Below are 13,140 nucleotides of genomic sequence, written 5' to 3'. Positions count from 1 at the left end.
GACCTTGTTCTCACCAACAAGGAGGGCCTGGTGCAGAATGTGAAGTTCAAGGGCACAATGGGCTGCACTGACCATGAAATGGTGAATTTTGAGATCCTTGGGGGAGCAAGAAGGGAGCCCAGCAAGCTCACAGGTCTGGACTTCAGGAGAGCAGACTCTGAAGTTTTCAAGGATCTGCTCAGTAAAGTACCATAGGATAAAATGCTGGAGGAAAGAGAAACCCAAAGAAAGTTGTTTAATATTTAAGGATCACCTTCTTGAAGCTCAGGAGGGATGCATGTTTAGAATGCAACGGCTGATGGATCGCTTGGCGGGTAAGAGATTGGTGGATGGTTGCACTCAGAGTTGTGGTCAAAGGTTCAAAGACCAAGTGGACACCAGTAATGACTGCATTCCTTAGGGTTGGTATTGGGAGCGGTGCTGCTTAACGTCTGTGTGGTGACATGGACAGTGGGACTGAGCACACCTTCAGCAAGTTTGCTGAGGACACCAAGCTGTGTATTTGTGGTTTACACACTGCAGGGAAGGGATGCAATCCAGAGAGACCTTGACAGGCTTGCAGAAGTTGGCCTGTGTGAACCTCATGAAGTTCAACAAGGACAAGTGCAAGATCCTGCACATGGGTCATGGCAATCTCAAGCACAAACGAAAGCACAGCAGAGACTGGATTGAGAGCAGCCCTGAGAAGGGTTGAGTGAGTCTATTAACTGAAGAATTCACTCTGAATGCAGAGGTTTGTTGTTTCTTTAAGATAAAGCTGCAAAAACTACCTGAAAGCTGCATCCAAAAAAATAAAAGGAAACTAGAAAACACACTTGGATTCAAGGGCTGCCTTCCAGAGAATGATCCTATGAGTTAATGACAAACAAAAGACAGAAAGAGATTGATTGGAAAAAAACCTCCATATCTTCAGGATCAAAAATAAACAAAGCTTGACTTTACAAACAAGATTTAAAAAGTGCTGAAAGATTCTTTGGCCATTTTTTTAATGCACAGCTACCAAGGACACATAGGTGCTACACAGGAAAGCAGGGCCCAAAACTGAACAGCTATATGCTTGCACTTCTTAAATGAATCATGTTATACATGAAGAACTGGAGAACTACCATGAGAGAGCATTCTGGGATTGGAAGGATAGGCAAAGAACATAACACATTCAAGCTGAGAGGAACCTTTATCCACCACTTCTAAGAGGGAAGACATGTGCACAGGTACACACACACATAAAATTTACAACTCTAAGAGCAAAGACATTCAATACAATTACCAAAACAAGGGGGACTGTAAGATTAGAGAATGCCACTCACAATGCTAGTTTAAGAAGGGAAGTAATTGATTGAAGTGATTACAGTCCCTCATCTTGGGACTTAGATGCACAAAAAATTTATAACTGGTAACTTGTTACGTGGCTATACTGGATCTTGAAAACTGACTGTGTGCAACCTTCTGCACCACGCTAAATTCAAAGCAATCTAACTTACTTGGTTTGCCAGGAAGGAACTATTTAATCTCATGGTTCACACTGGCTTAAGAACAATAAACTGGCCATGAATAACTTCAGTCTGGGAATTAGAAGAATGTTTCCAGCAATTACTAGGGGAAGTTCTGGAATGACCTTCCAAGAGAAACAGCTGGAGGAAAAAGTCCTCAGTTTCTGTCAAAATTAACAAGGCAAATTTGCAGTGGGGATTTCAGCATTGACAAGAATTGCCAAGCTCTTAATAATAATAATAACACAAAGATTCCTTTTGACCTAATTTTCCTGAGTTGTCTCTGACATAAGACAATGAGTAAACAGAGAAACACACTGAGGCTCTCTCTATCTGCAACAAAAGAGAAGCAAAGTGAACAGGCAGTCTTATTATATCACTTCTCAAATATATCTGTTTTGTAGCTTTCAGGAATAGGGGCAAATTAAGTAAAGACAGCATATGCAATGCTGATACAAATCAGTGAGACAAAGATACTGACATGCTGTGCTTCACACTGAAAAAACCCTCAAATATTGTGTTTCCTGGGTGCAGTTCAGCAAGACTCACTTTTTTACAGCATTATTTTATAAGATGTTTCTGAAATAGCCCATTTCTAACTGTTCTGGATGCTGGACGTCAGAAAAAGAGACTTCACACAGGTCTAACAGTAATTGAGCACCCATTCAGTCAGTCTTGGCCAACAAAGAGACAAAATGTGGATGTTTTGGCCAAGGAGACCTGTTCCTGACATGTGAGCAGAAACACTGGTGAATATTGAGGAATAACAGTCCTACTGCTTGTGTGAGAAAAATAGCAGAGTTCATTAAAGGGAGCAATGAGATCAGCTCTTGTACAAACACAGCTGCACTACTGTGGGGATGCCCTTGACCTCTGTCGCAGGCTCACAGTGGGAGGCAAAGCAAAGTGCCTGTTCAAGGAGCACGGTGACCAATTCTACAGTCCTGATCACAAAGCAGACAGAAGCCTGAATTTACTGATACACTTGATAGCATCCTGAAGAACATGAGTCTTTCCTCTGCTCTCATAGTCCACGAGTTCTTAAAAGGAATAAAGCAGGGCTGGGGCTCTCGGCACACCGGTGGTGTTCCACTAACAGCCTCACCTTCACACGTGTTCCCTGCTAAGCTTTCAGTGACTTCCCACACACATTCCAGCACACAGCCTGCATGGCTTACATGTGCCCCCCTTCCCAAGCACTCGCAGTGCCTCCTACTTTATGCCTGTGGCCCCCCAGCCCGCCCCCACACGCCTACTGTCCCAATCCCGCAGTGGGCCCTGCACCACGTTCTGCACTCACACTGCTCCCTCATGCCGGCCTCCTGGCACTTGCGCAGCCGGCACTCCTGGCACTTGCGACGCATGTACATGTCCATCTCGCACTTGCCGCCGTTCTTGCAGACATACTGTGCTCCCTTGATCACGCTGCGGCGGAAGAACCCCTTGCAGCCTTCACAGCTCAGCACGTTGTAGTGGAAGCCAGAGGCCTTGTCCCCACAGACGCTGCACACTTCATTTCCCAGCATCTTAGGGGCTGGGCCCTTCTTCCGCTTCAGGGGGGGATTTTCTACCAAAATGAACAGTACCGAAGGGGAAAAAAACAAAATAGAAAAACCCCACACAGATGAAGGAAGCATGGTGTTTGCAGCTGACTGCCCCCTTCCTTAAAATAACCAGTATCTTCACTCAAACCCACCATCTCCCCAACACATGGCTGAAAAGATCAAGTCTCCTGTTTCACATGCTCCCCTTCTGGGCAAGCTTACCTTCTGCAACAAATAAACTACTGACATAATGCACAAGATTTCACCTCAACTATATAAACGAATATAGCTTCACACTTGTTCTTCTCCAAAACAGAGTGAAAGAGCAAAAACACGCTCAGGCCAGATGCTCTTCTGCGTTTTCCAGTTACGGTTAAGTTACCAATGTGAGAAAGACCTAAAAAAAAGTTGGGCTGAAATCCAAGACGGTGCAGAAAGTAAATTTCTTCAGAACTCGCCTCCAGTTCTCTTACTTCTATTCTCTGCCATACTCAAGCACGAGAACAAGGGAAAACAGTTCATCAATCTAACAGTGACAAAAAACCAGTGCTGAAACTGCAACACTGCGAAAAGCAGACTGAGCCGGTAAACCCTATAACTGGAACACTTGGGGAACCTGTCGAGACAGAAGACAGCAGCTTGTGGAGTTAGGGGCAATACAGAGGCACAAGCTCTGTGAGCCATTAGAACTGCAAAGCCATCATTTCTTCTTCAACAAGAGTACTCCCCACTCCTGAAACTGAACACTCTCACAGTGATAGTTCATTTACCAAACCTTGTTATTCTATCTGAAACATGGGCCCTTCACTACTGCTTCACATTTCAGATGGTCTTGTGCAGCAGCTCCCAGTTCTTCCTATATCATTCTGACAGATCTTAGCAGTGGCTCTACATTCTGAAAACACCTTTGGTCTACTCCAATGCATCTTAACTTAAGCATTCCAGCCAAATGTTTGCTGATATTATTTGTGCATTCCCTCCCTATTGGTTCTCTCTCTTTTCATTTCATTTAATTCTAGACATACCAGTATCTGACATTCCACACAGCTCATAGTGCAGGTATCTTTCTGCATGTCAGACATTATAGATTCTTCTACGGCAGCTGTTCATAAAAATTACAAGCAGCATACCTTGATAAGACTCCAGATTATGTTTAGATATGCCTGGAAAGCCTTTATGCTGGAATTAATGCATACAGGTTGGTTTGCAGGACAAGGCTACTGCATTTCCTTATCGACATCAGGTTTACAATTGCATGTCTCATTTTTGTACTTAGTGTTCTCTAATACTTCTAATCCTTACTCTTGTTTACACTTACTATTCTGCTCAAGTTCCTGAAATGGTAAATAGTTTTAGGTCAGTCTCAGAAATTATTATTAGTGTTCCTCACTACATATTAGTTTTCAGCCATAAGTATCTTGGTGTTGATTTTCAATCCCCCTGACTTTACACAGAGGCCTGGAGGTCACTCATTTCAGCCTGCACTTCTCACTGCAGATTAGGCAGCAAGAAAATGCCATCAGAAAGGTTAAATTTCTGATGTTCTTCTCTCTTGTTCAACTGTATTTCTCTTCACACAATATATTACCAGGAGGAAATTATGCAATACCTACAGTTATTTCAGATTACTTAGTATAAGTATGTGCAATGTCAGACTAACTGGTGTAACAACTTTGCCAAAGCCTCAAGTGATGTCCATGTGCTTCTGAGGAACTGCAGAGCATTCCAGTGACTTCCACAGATGAATCTGTCCATCTTGTGGATTTCTTAACTGCCTTTAAATGTTACATAAACACCTTACTACCTTTTCTATGACTGTTTATTGAGACAGACAGGCTTACTCTTATTCAGATCTATGCAAATTATTTTCCATCTCTGAATATTAAGATAAAAGTTAAAGATAACACAGAAATAATGTAAGATATACCAAGCATGAATGCCATCCCTCAACCTTTAGCTCTCATTAGGATCCTCCTTTGGTAGATACCCTTTTCAATACTTTTTTCCCACGCTTTGTGGCTTTTTTCCTTGCATCTTTGTAAGGAAACAATCTATTAATTGCTCTCTTTTCCTGTCCTCAAATCTGGTTTAAAAACTTTTATTGGTTAATATATCACTGTTTAACTCCTTACTTTGTTTCTACTCTACTGTTGAGTCCTTGTACAATGTTCAGATTACCTCTTCTTTTTATAGCAGGGATTGCCTATTGCCTCACTGTTGAACAAATACTTTTATTTGTCATATTTTCATTAAGTTGCTGATACCATGCACTTGTGCTCTCCATTTATCCAGTCACATGTCCTGAGATGCTATGCCATGTCTTCTTACAGTTTCAAAGTATAGGACTGTGGCCACAAGCAGTGATTTTAACTACAAAATCTCAACTCTATTTGCTGGTGCTCTTTAACCTCAGTCAACCTAAGAAATATGTAGAAGAAACTTCTACTGTCTTCCCATTATATGAATCTGCAAAAACCTATAATTTCTTTGTACCACCTACCCCTGTTGAATTGTCACCTGCAGTAAAGCTTCATTGCTCAGCAGCTTTTGATAAGGCTAACAGAATTAAATTCATTTTACTGGCACAACCCTAACCTCTAGCAGGTCAAAAAAGCAAAATGTTTATGACCCAGATAAATTCACCAGTTGTCTTCAACTACCAATAACCAATCCTATTCTTAGGCAATAAATCTGAGTGCCTCAAGTACATCAGAACTTGCCCTAAAACTTTGGCAAGTATCAATTCTGCTTGCAGTTGAAAGAATGGATAGTCTTTAGGTAGCATGGATTTAGTATGAATTTTTCCATACCTGCATGCTCAGGGGGGTTCTCTGAGCCAGGGAAGAGTGAAAGCCCTTCCTCCTCCATTTCAAATACACTTGCCACCCTCTTCCCATGATCCTGTGTGCTGAGTTGAGTGGGACCCATGGAGGCCACACAGGAAGGGCTCACTGTAACCTCATTGCTGCAGCATTGTTTCTGCCAGGCAAGGGGACATAGGCGTCGCTCTTTAAGGTCTTTAGTTTGTCTCTGCTACTCAAAGTCTGAAAGGAAGTACCTGTGGAAAAAACAAACATATGCAAAAGAGGCAAGAGGTCAACTATTGAGATATGAACCTCCAAAATCTATTACGAGCTGCATCACAAGCAAGCCTCAAGATTTCATTTCCTTAATTAGCTTCATCATTTTATTTATTGTTTTATCAATGTTTACACTCTTGAAACACAGTATTTTAACAAACTGTGCTAAAAGGTACACGATTAGCACACTCAGGTGCAAAACTATCCTTTTATTGCCAAAATATTTATCAAAGCAGGACATGTCTTCATTATGGCCAACACCATCAGTGCACTTCAGCCCTGACCTCTCCAACTGTGTAAGAGGGAAATTCCAGGCTTTATAATCAGTGGCCTTTGTTAAAGCTTCCAGCAACAGACAAATAGCTCATTGCTGCCAGCTGCCCTGGATTTTGTGGCATGTACTGCAGAGCATATAGAAAATTGTAGAAGATAATTTTCATATAATTATTTAACAGAGACTACAAAACACTGAACTTTCCTACTACTACCAGTAGCCAAAGATTGTGACAAAGATCAGTGATGTATCAAATGGAGGACAAATCCTCCCTTCACTTACAGCAAAATTGAAAGCCAGCATCATACCTGTGGGAAATGACCATGAAGGAAATAGATTCACCACCAACATTCTGAGGATACCCTTTTCTGGAACCTAGAAACCATACTAAAAAGCATCTTCATTATACAGTCTTAACTCCACTACAGAACCTGAAACTGGAAAGCAAATCCAATCACCTCCTCCAAAAACCCCCACCTGCACGGAAAAAGGCCCTACTGGTTTGACTACACAGACTCGGTGAATCTGATGCAAACTGCTAATGTAAACACCTCTAATCTGATTGAACATGCACTGATCAGCTGATCTCAACTCAGTGATTGACCAATGCAAGCTAAAGAGATTAACTGATTTAGGAAGCAACTACGTGAAAGGCCTGTACCAGTTTAACTTGAGTGATTGAGCTCATGACTGGAAGCCTGTCACTCTCTGAAAGACAAGAGGTGACAAAGCTCTGCAGCAGCTCAAATACAAAAGCATCAGGTGAGCAGGGTCAGGCCTCACACACTGCAATGCTGACCATGAAGAGGCAGAGGACCAGTGTCCCACATCTTTAATCTCCTCCTGGAAATCTGGACCAACTCTTCTTAGAATGCCAAAGACAATGATGAAAGCAATACTTTCACAAACCAATCCCTTCCCAGTACTCTAAAACAGTCACCAAGTATAAAAGCAAGTCCCACTGTGAAGCCTGCTGAGCTTTTGCCATCTCCCATTACACTGTTGATACAGGTGTTAAAACCCACAGGGCACATTAACTCACCTTTGTAAACACAGTCTCAGACTGTATAAGCAATTTAGAGCTCCCTCCTCCCCTTTGGTGCACAAAGCCACTGAATTCATGAAGAAATAAAGATACTATAAAAGCAGTGACAGCAAATATGAAACTCAAAGCCATAGAAGTCGTCCTACTGTGGGAGACTACAATGTGATACACAACCAATTCAAAGAGATTCATGGTCCTCAAAGGGACAATGTGGGTATGACAACCAACTTATTTTTAAAAAAGGCCTCCTCAGAAAATCCTGCAGCAGCTGAAAATCTTGGGAAGAGGCAGAGAGCATCAGATGGAGATGGAAACTTCACTGAAACAAACCCAAACCAGACTTGTATTCCTAGTCCTATGTAAGATCCAGAGCAATGCTGGTATCAGATGTCTCCGGATGTGTTTAGGCATGAAACAAGACAGCTAAGCACACTGCCCCTGTGCATCTCCAAATTCCTTTAAACCATGCAAAAGCCTCACTCAAAGATTAATTATTGTGCAGAATGAATCACCTGCAGCAACACCATAGCAATTTTTTAAAGGAAGATTTTGATCCCTCAGCTGAGGAACTGTGACAGTGCTCAGGCCCCACAGCCTTCAGTTCAGTGCCCCAATCCTACTGCATCCCAGACACAATGGCAACATATTCCAGAAAGCAAAAGGAGGGTACAGTCTGATGGCATTTCAAAACCGTGCAATGGGCACAACCCTGAGGGACACTGCAAGACATCTGGAGCCCAGAAGGGAGTGTCCGAGAGACTGCAAACATCCTAAGAAGTTTGCAGCTACCAAGAGGGAGGGTATTATAAATCCATGCACATGTCCAGGACACAGCAAGGTGTAAGGCCTACCAGTCAATAGCTTTGTACTGTAAAACAAACCCATGTGTTCCTGCTTCAGGTACCAGCCTCCAGCCTTCTCAAAATAGCATGGGCCAGATAGGAAAGGTTGCTTGTCTTCTCTGCTCCTAAGACACAGTGATTTTTAGTTCTGTAGGTGCAGTAACAATTGCAGGCTGTGGAAAACTGACCTAACTACAAACAGCAACACTCTGGTGCTAGGTAAAGAAACCTAAACTAGTATTTTCTACACATGCACACAAGTGAGAGGCTGTACAGCTAGATCTGGAACTTAACTTTCACAGAAACACATGAGGATTGTTTTCAAATTACTACAATCTTGTCAGGTTTTGTACTAATAATCAGGTTATCAGAGATTCACACCATCCAATTTGCATCAACTAAAATGCAGAAAGGTGATGCGAGCCACAACTGCAAGAGGGAACACGGTCTTGACATAATCTGCTGTGTTGCCTCCCACTGTCTGTCTCAACTCTTCCAGTTTTAAAACCCAGGATTGGCCAAGTGACAAGAGATGAAGCAGTCACTTCTAATGCAGAGTCTTGAACAGCAGAACCTGATGACCAGACATAATCCAGTGAGGAAACATGTAGAGATGAAAGGCTGAGGGAAACAATTTTCTGCCAGCCCTTGCCACCCATGTCTCAAAGATGACACTAAACACTTTTGAAATGTGTCACCACCAGCTTCGCCCTATGCCATTTCTTTCTTCTCCCCTTCTTTCCTGAGACAACCGAACAACTCAGATACTGACGGTTTCCAGGTCAGCACCCTTGCAACAGAAAGTACTGTTTTTTCAGAAACTAAGGATGGCAACCCTGGCTCTTGCACCTCATGCTAAATGCCAGAAACATTCATCACTTCCTCCAGCAACAGTCTCATCCCATTCCCTCAAGCTGAGTCCTCTTCCAAGTCAGCTGAAGCACTTACGCATTCTTCTGGAAGCCTTTGATCTGACCTGTCATCAACAGACACAAAGCTACAGAATATACCAAAGTACTGTCTAGCATTCATCAAGGATAAGTAAAGGAGATAGCATTGAGCAGCTCAGCACAACGAAACCAAACGAGACAGAGGTAGTTACTGTGACACTTCTGCTAAACAGTGCTGTCCTCTCCCTAGTATTCCTTGTTTGGTGCCTTCTATGAGAAGCTTAAGGATCAGGAACCAGATCAGATGCAAGCACATCTCTGAAGAAACTGAACTGTGGAACACTGGAATAATCAGAAGAATGGTTCAATGAGCCTTTTACCTCCAAATAATGAATGTTCAGAAGAAACAGTAGCTTTTTAGGAAGTTCAAGTCTCTGGGATCTTTTAAAACAGAATTTACTAGTCAGAGTCCTGGTCCTATAAATTATGATATCCTACAGTCTTCTGCAGAGGGAAAAATATACACATCAACAACTCACACAGTGATGATGCTACCTTGGGTAACAGACACTGGCAGCAGATCTAAATGGCCAAGGAAAAAAAACACCTGTTGGACTGAGATTTCACAGGACAGTATAGCACCAGCACAGAACTAAGCCCCTTGGGAAACACTGCTGTTCCAATCCTTTCATAAGGAGTAAAGTTATTTTGTGACCTAATGCTCTTCCTATACTGTGTCTGGTGTAGCAGTCAGTGTATTTTCACAGATCTTCTCTAGTATCTTGGTACTATCTTGTAGCAATCTCAGAGAAAAAAAAGATTATACCCAGCTCATGTTGGCTCATTCTTCTTCATCCCCTCTGCATCGTCACATTTCTCAAGGATGTTGGAACAGATAGAGGGTCTGTGAACTGGGTAAAAGTACACGTGTAACATGTTTCAATTAGGAAAAAATTGAAAGAGAAACTTGTCTCTTTCAAGACAGAAAAAGAATCTGTCACTTTGAAAATGAAGCAATATTACATTTGAAAACTGTCAGAACTCATGAGGAAAAATAATCCCCTTCAGGTTGACAATGGGAGGGACAAACTACTCAAATGCGAAGTGTGCAAAGCAGTGCAACAGGATACCATAATGAAAGATATTGAACAGTATGTTTACAACAAATGGAAAAAACAGTTCTGCAACTCTTGGGGAACAGACTAGCTTTACACTCCCGCTTTAAATCTCTCTCTACAGAGAACTGAAGGGACACAGTTTGAAATTGCATTATCCATTTTGATCGCTCAGAAGCATAAAGACAACTACAACCTGGAAGGAGTTTGTGAGCCACCATAAATCCCAAGCCGATAAAGGAAAGCTTCAGCCTCCTGATTGCTTTCATTTGTTGTCCAGCTAAGCTTCAGCTGACCATGAGCTGCTGGCCAATCTTGTAGCATTGGTCTGTGAGCCTTTTAAGACGTTGTCACCTCTGGCAACTATGCAAAAGAGTCCTACGAGTCACTCCTGGGTGCGCAGCCTGCTTCCCAGAGATGGGCAGCTGCACTCTGCTCTCTTGCCCTCAAGTTAAGGCTCTTATTCTCACCTCTCCCTCTCTAGCTCTGAGTTTCAGAGCCTGCCTCCAACCCCACCCCCCACATTACTTTGGTTTTTACACCTGCTGCTGACCAACTCCTTTAGTGCCCATGACTTTGCTGACCTCTGGCATGGTCTTTGCCCATGCATTTGTCTCACGCTTTGAACTGGGTTCTCACTGACTTTAGTCTGGTCTCAACATGCAGCATGCCATCTCCTACCCAGGTCAGGGGTAAGGAAACCATGGCAGAGTTCAGAGAACAAAAGCAGAAGTGACTAACACCTGAACAGTTTAAAATAAACAAACGTGTGCCACTTGGTTGAAAGAGTACTGGGAAGAAAAGCAGAGAGGTGTAACAACAGTGTTAGGCTGAAAGGCGGTATTCTGAAACATGGTATGCCTAAAAGGAATAGAAGAAAACTGAGGAAGGGAAAGTCACGCTATTGCAGAAAAACACTCTAAAGGTGAGTTCTCCGAGAGTGGAAGGAAGTCTCCATAAATTTCCTTCCAAAATTAGACCTTATATTACACCCAAAATGCAAAGAGGTCTGTGGACATTTCTGAATCTGAAATTAATATGACTTAGGCACTCTTCACCCACAGAATAGGTATTATAAACAAACAAGGGCAGCTGCAGAAGTTCCAAGCCAGTTCCCTAAATCAGGAAAGAAGGAACACAGGACTGAAACAACTGAATAAATGGGTTAGCAAAGTGAATTAGGATCATAAGACATAACTATACCACCAAACAGCATGCAATAATAATTCAGGGAAAGAATAAGCCCAAAGCACTTTTGCTTTGCTCCACATAAAAACCCCAACCAAATGCACTCCATGTCCATGATCTGTAGAGTACAAGATTTCTTTCCTACACAGCCTGTGGATCTCCCCCCATTTTGGGAATAGGGCTTCCCAAATTTTACATTAGATGACAACAGAATGCACTGAACTCCAGACCCATTCAGGAACCTAGAGGTTCTGCAAAGTAACCCCCCATCCCCAACAGCAACTGTTTTGCAAGTCAGCTCTCCTGTTCACATGGCTCAGCAGCAGCAGACGCTCCCTCCCCTCTCACCTGCCTCTCATTATACCATGCCTGGCAAAGGCTGAGGTTTTGAGTTTGCCCTTGCCTGATCAAAGAGTGCCATGTCAACACAAGGAGCAAGAGAAAAAGAGAGCATACATGTGACCACTTTCAGGGTGGGTAAGATCCTGAAATGGGCTGTGCCTTTATGTTTCCTCCCTCGCTTTTTCCCAACCGCCAGATGTCCTTGGTTCTGCAACTGAGAGGAGGAGAAAGGAGATGAGGTTACTGGAGTTCATTCACACTGCTCTCCTCTCTCTTCCTGTTTGCAAGGAAGTATCAGTCCCTCTAACAAAGGGAGAGAGAAAGAGGCAAATGAGTGGATAGGGGGAGAGGGAGAAGGAGAGGGAAGGGAGGAGAGAGACGGGAGGGGGGCAGGGAGACAGAGGGAGGGAGGGAGATCATGGTAATACAACAGACTTTTCCCTGAAATTAATAACAAGAGTTATCAGGAATGATGTGGCCACCTGCTGCCATGAAATCCCTTTAAAAGGCCATTGACATAAGTTCCCTTGAACTCTAGAAAACAACCTAAACCTGATCTGGGTAAAAAATCTCCAGCCCCTTCTAGGCTTTCTGCTGTCACCTCAGCTTTCAAGCTTCTGGTTAACCTGGAATAAAACCACCTCAAGAACAGCCAAAACTGGGAAATGCACCAGTTTACAGCACAGAAGATGTTACAGTAGAAGCATCCCACCATCTTCCCCTTTGCTCCAAGTCCTGTAAAGTGACTTCCTCAGTTCTGTCTGGCCAGGTGAGCTGTGAAGCCAGTGATCCAACATGGGGAGCAGACAGAGCACAGCCACTTTAGAGCAACATCAACTTCTGCAGCACCCACGGGGATGAACGTGAGCAGAACTCACTGTTTGTAGTTGAACTGCAATAATCCCCCGCATCTGGCCACAAATCCAGCTCATCAACACCATCACATCGACCTTCAGATGGCAGGAAGCACAACCGAGGCTTTGATAGGGGCTTCCAACAGGAAAAATCCCATCTGTGCTGTGCCCAAGAGGATGAAAAAGTACAGAGTAGCTACCCCTCTCCTGCTAGCAGAGAAGCAAAGGGCAGCTCTGTGCTACTCCCTGGGAAGGGGAAGGGAGGGGATCCAGCCTAGAGCCTTGTCCATGGAATATGTTTGTCAGCATCAACTATAACAGCAAATTTTCCCTATGGAAACTCACTTCAAAATAACAACAGCATTCTTTTGCCAGTACCACTCAACTTCTCCAAGCAAATTTAACTATCCTAGCAGTAAGTCTTTTTTCCCCATGGACATCTAAATGTATCTAAGCAAAGGTGGTTTTGGTTTGTG

The 13,140-nt window shown here is 43.1% G+C and overlaps 1 protein-coding gene across 2 annotated transcripts in view; it reads right to left on the bottom strand.

The window, feature by feature from the left end:
- NR1H3 (nuclear receptor subfamily 1 group H member 3) overlaps positions 1 to 13,140 on the bottom strand; it is a 30,822-nt gene that overhangs the window by 7,490 nt on the left and 10,192 nt on the right. For both annotated transcript variants that reach the window (XM_071558560.1, XM_071558559.1), the window contains exons 2-3: positions 5,845 to 6,092; positions 2,791 to 3,057 (exon numbers count right to left, since the gene is read on the bottom strand). In XM_071558560.1, the coding sequence (XP_071414661.1) occupies positions 2,791 to 3,057; positions 5,845 to 5,962 (385 nt within the window). In that variant the 5' untranslated portion in view covers positions 5,963 to 6,092. The remainder of the gene's footprint in view (positions 1 to 2,790; positions 3,058 to 5,844; positions 6,093 to 13,140) is intronic.

The sequence above is a fragment of the Pithys albifrons genome, chromosome 6, assembly GCF_047495875.1.
Source record: "Pithys albifrons albifrons isolate INPA30051 chromosome 6, PitAlb_v1, whole genome shotgun sequence".
Lineage (NCBI taxonomy): Eukaryota > Metazoa > Chordata > Aves > Passeriformes > Thamnophilidae > Pithys > Pithys albifrons.
The sequence above is the reverse complement of the archived record's forward strand: the minus strand, read 5'-3'. Positions and strand labels throughout refer to the sequence as shown.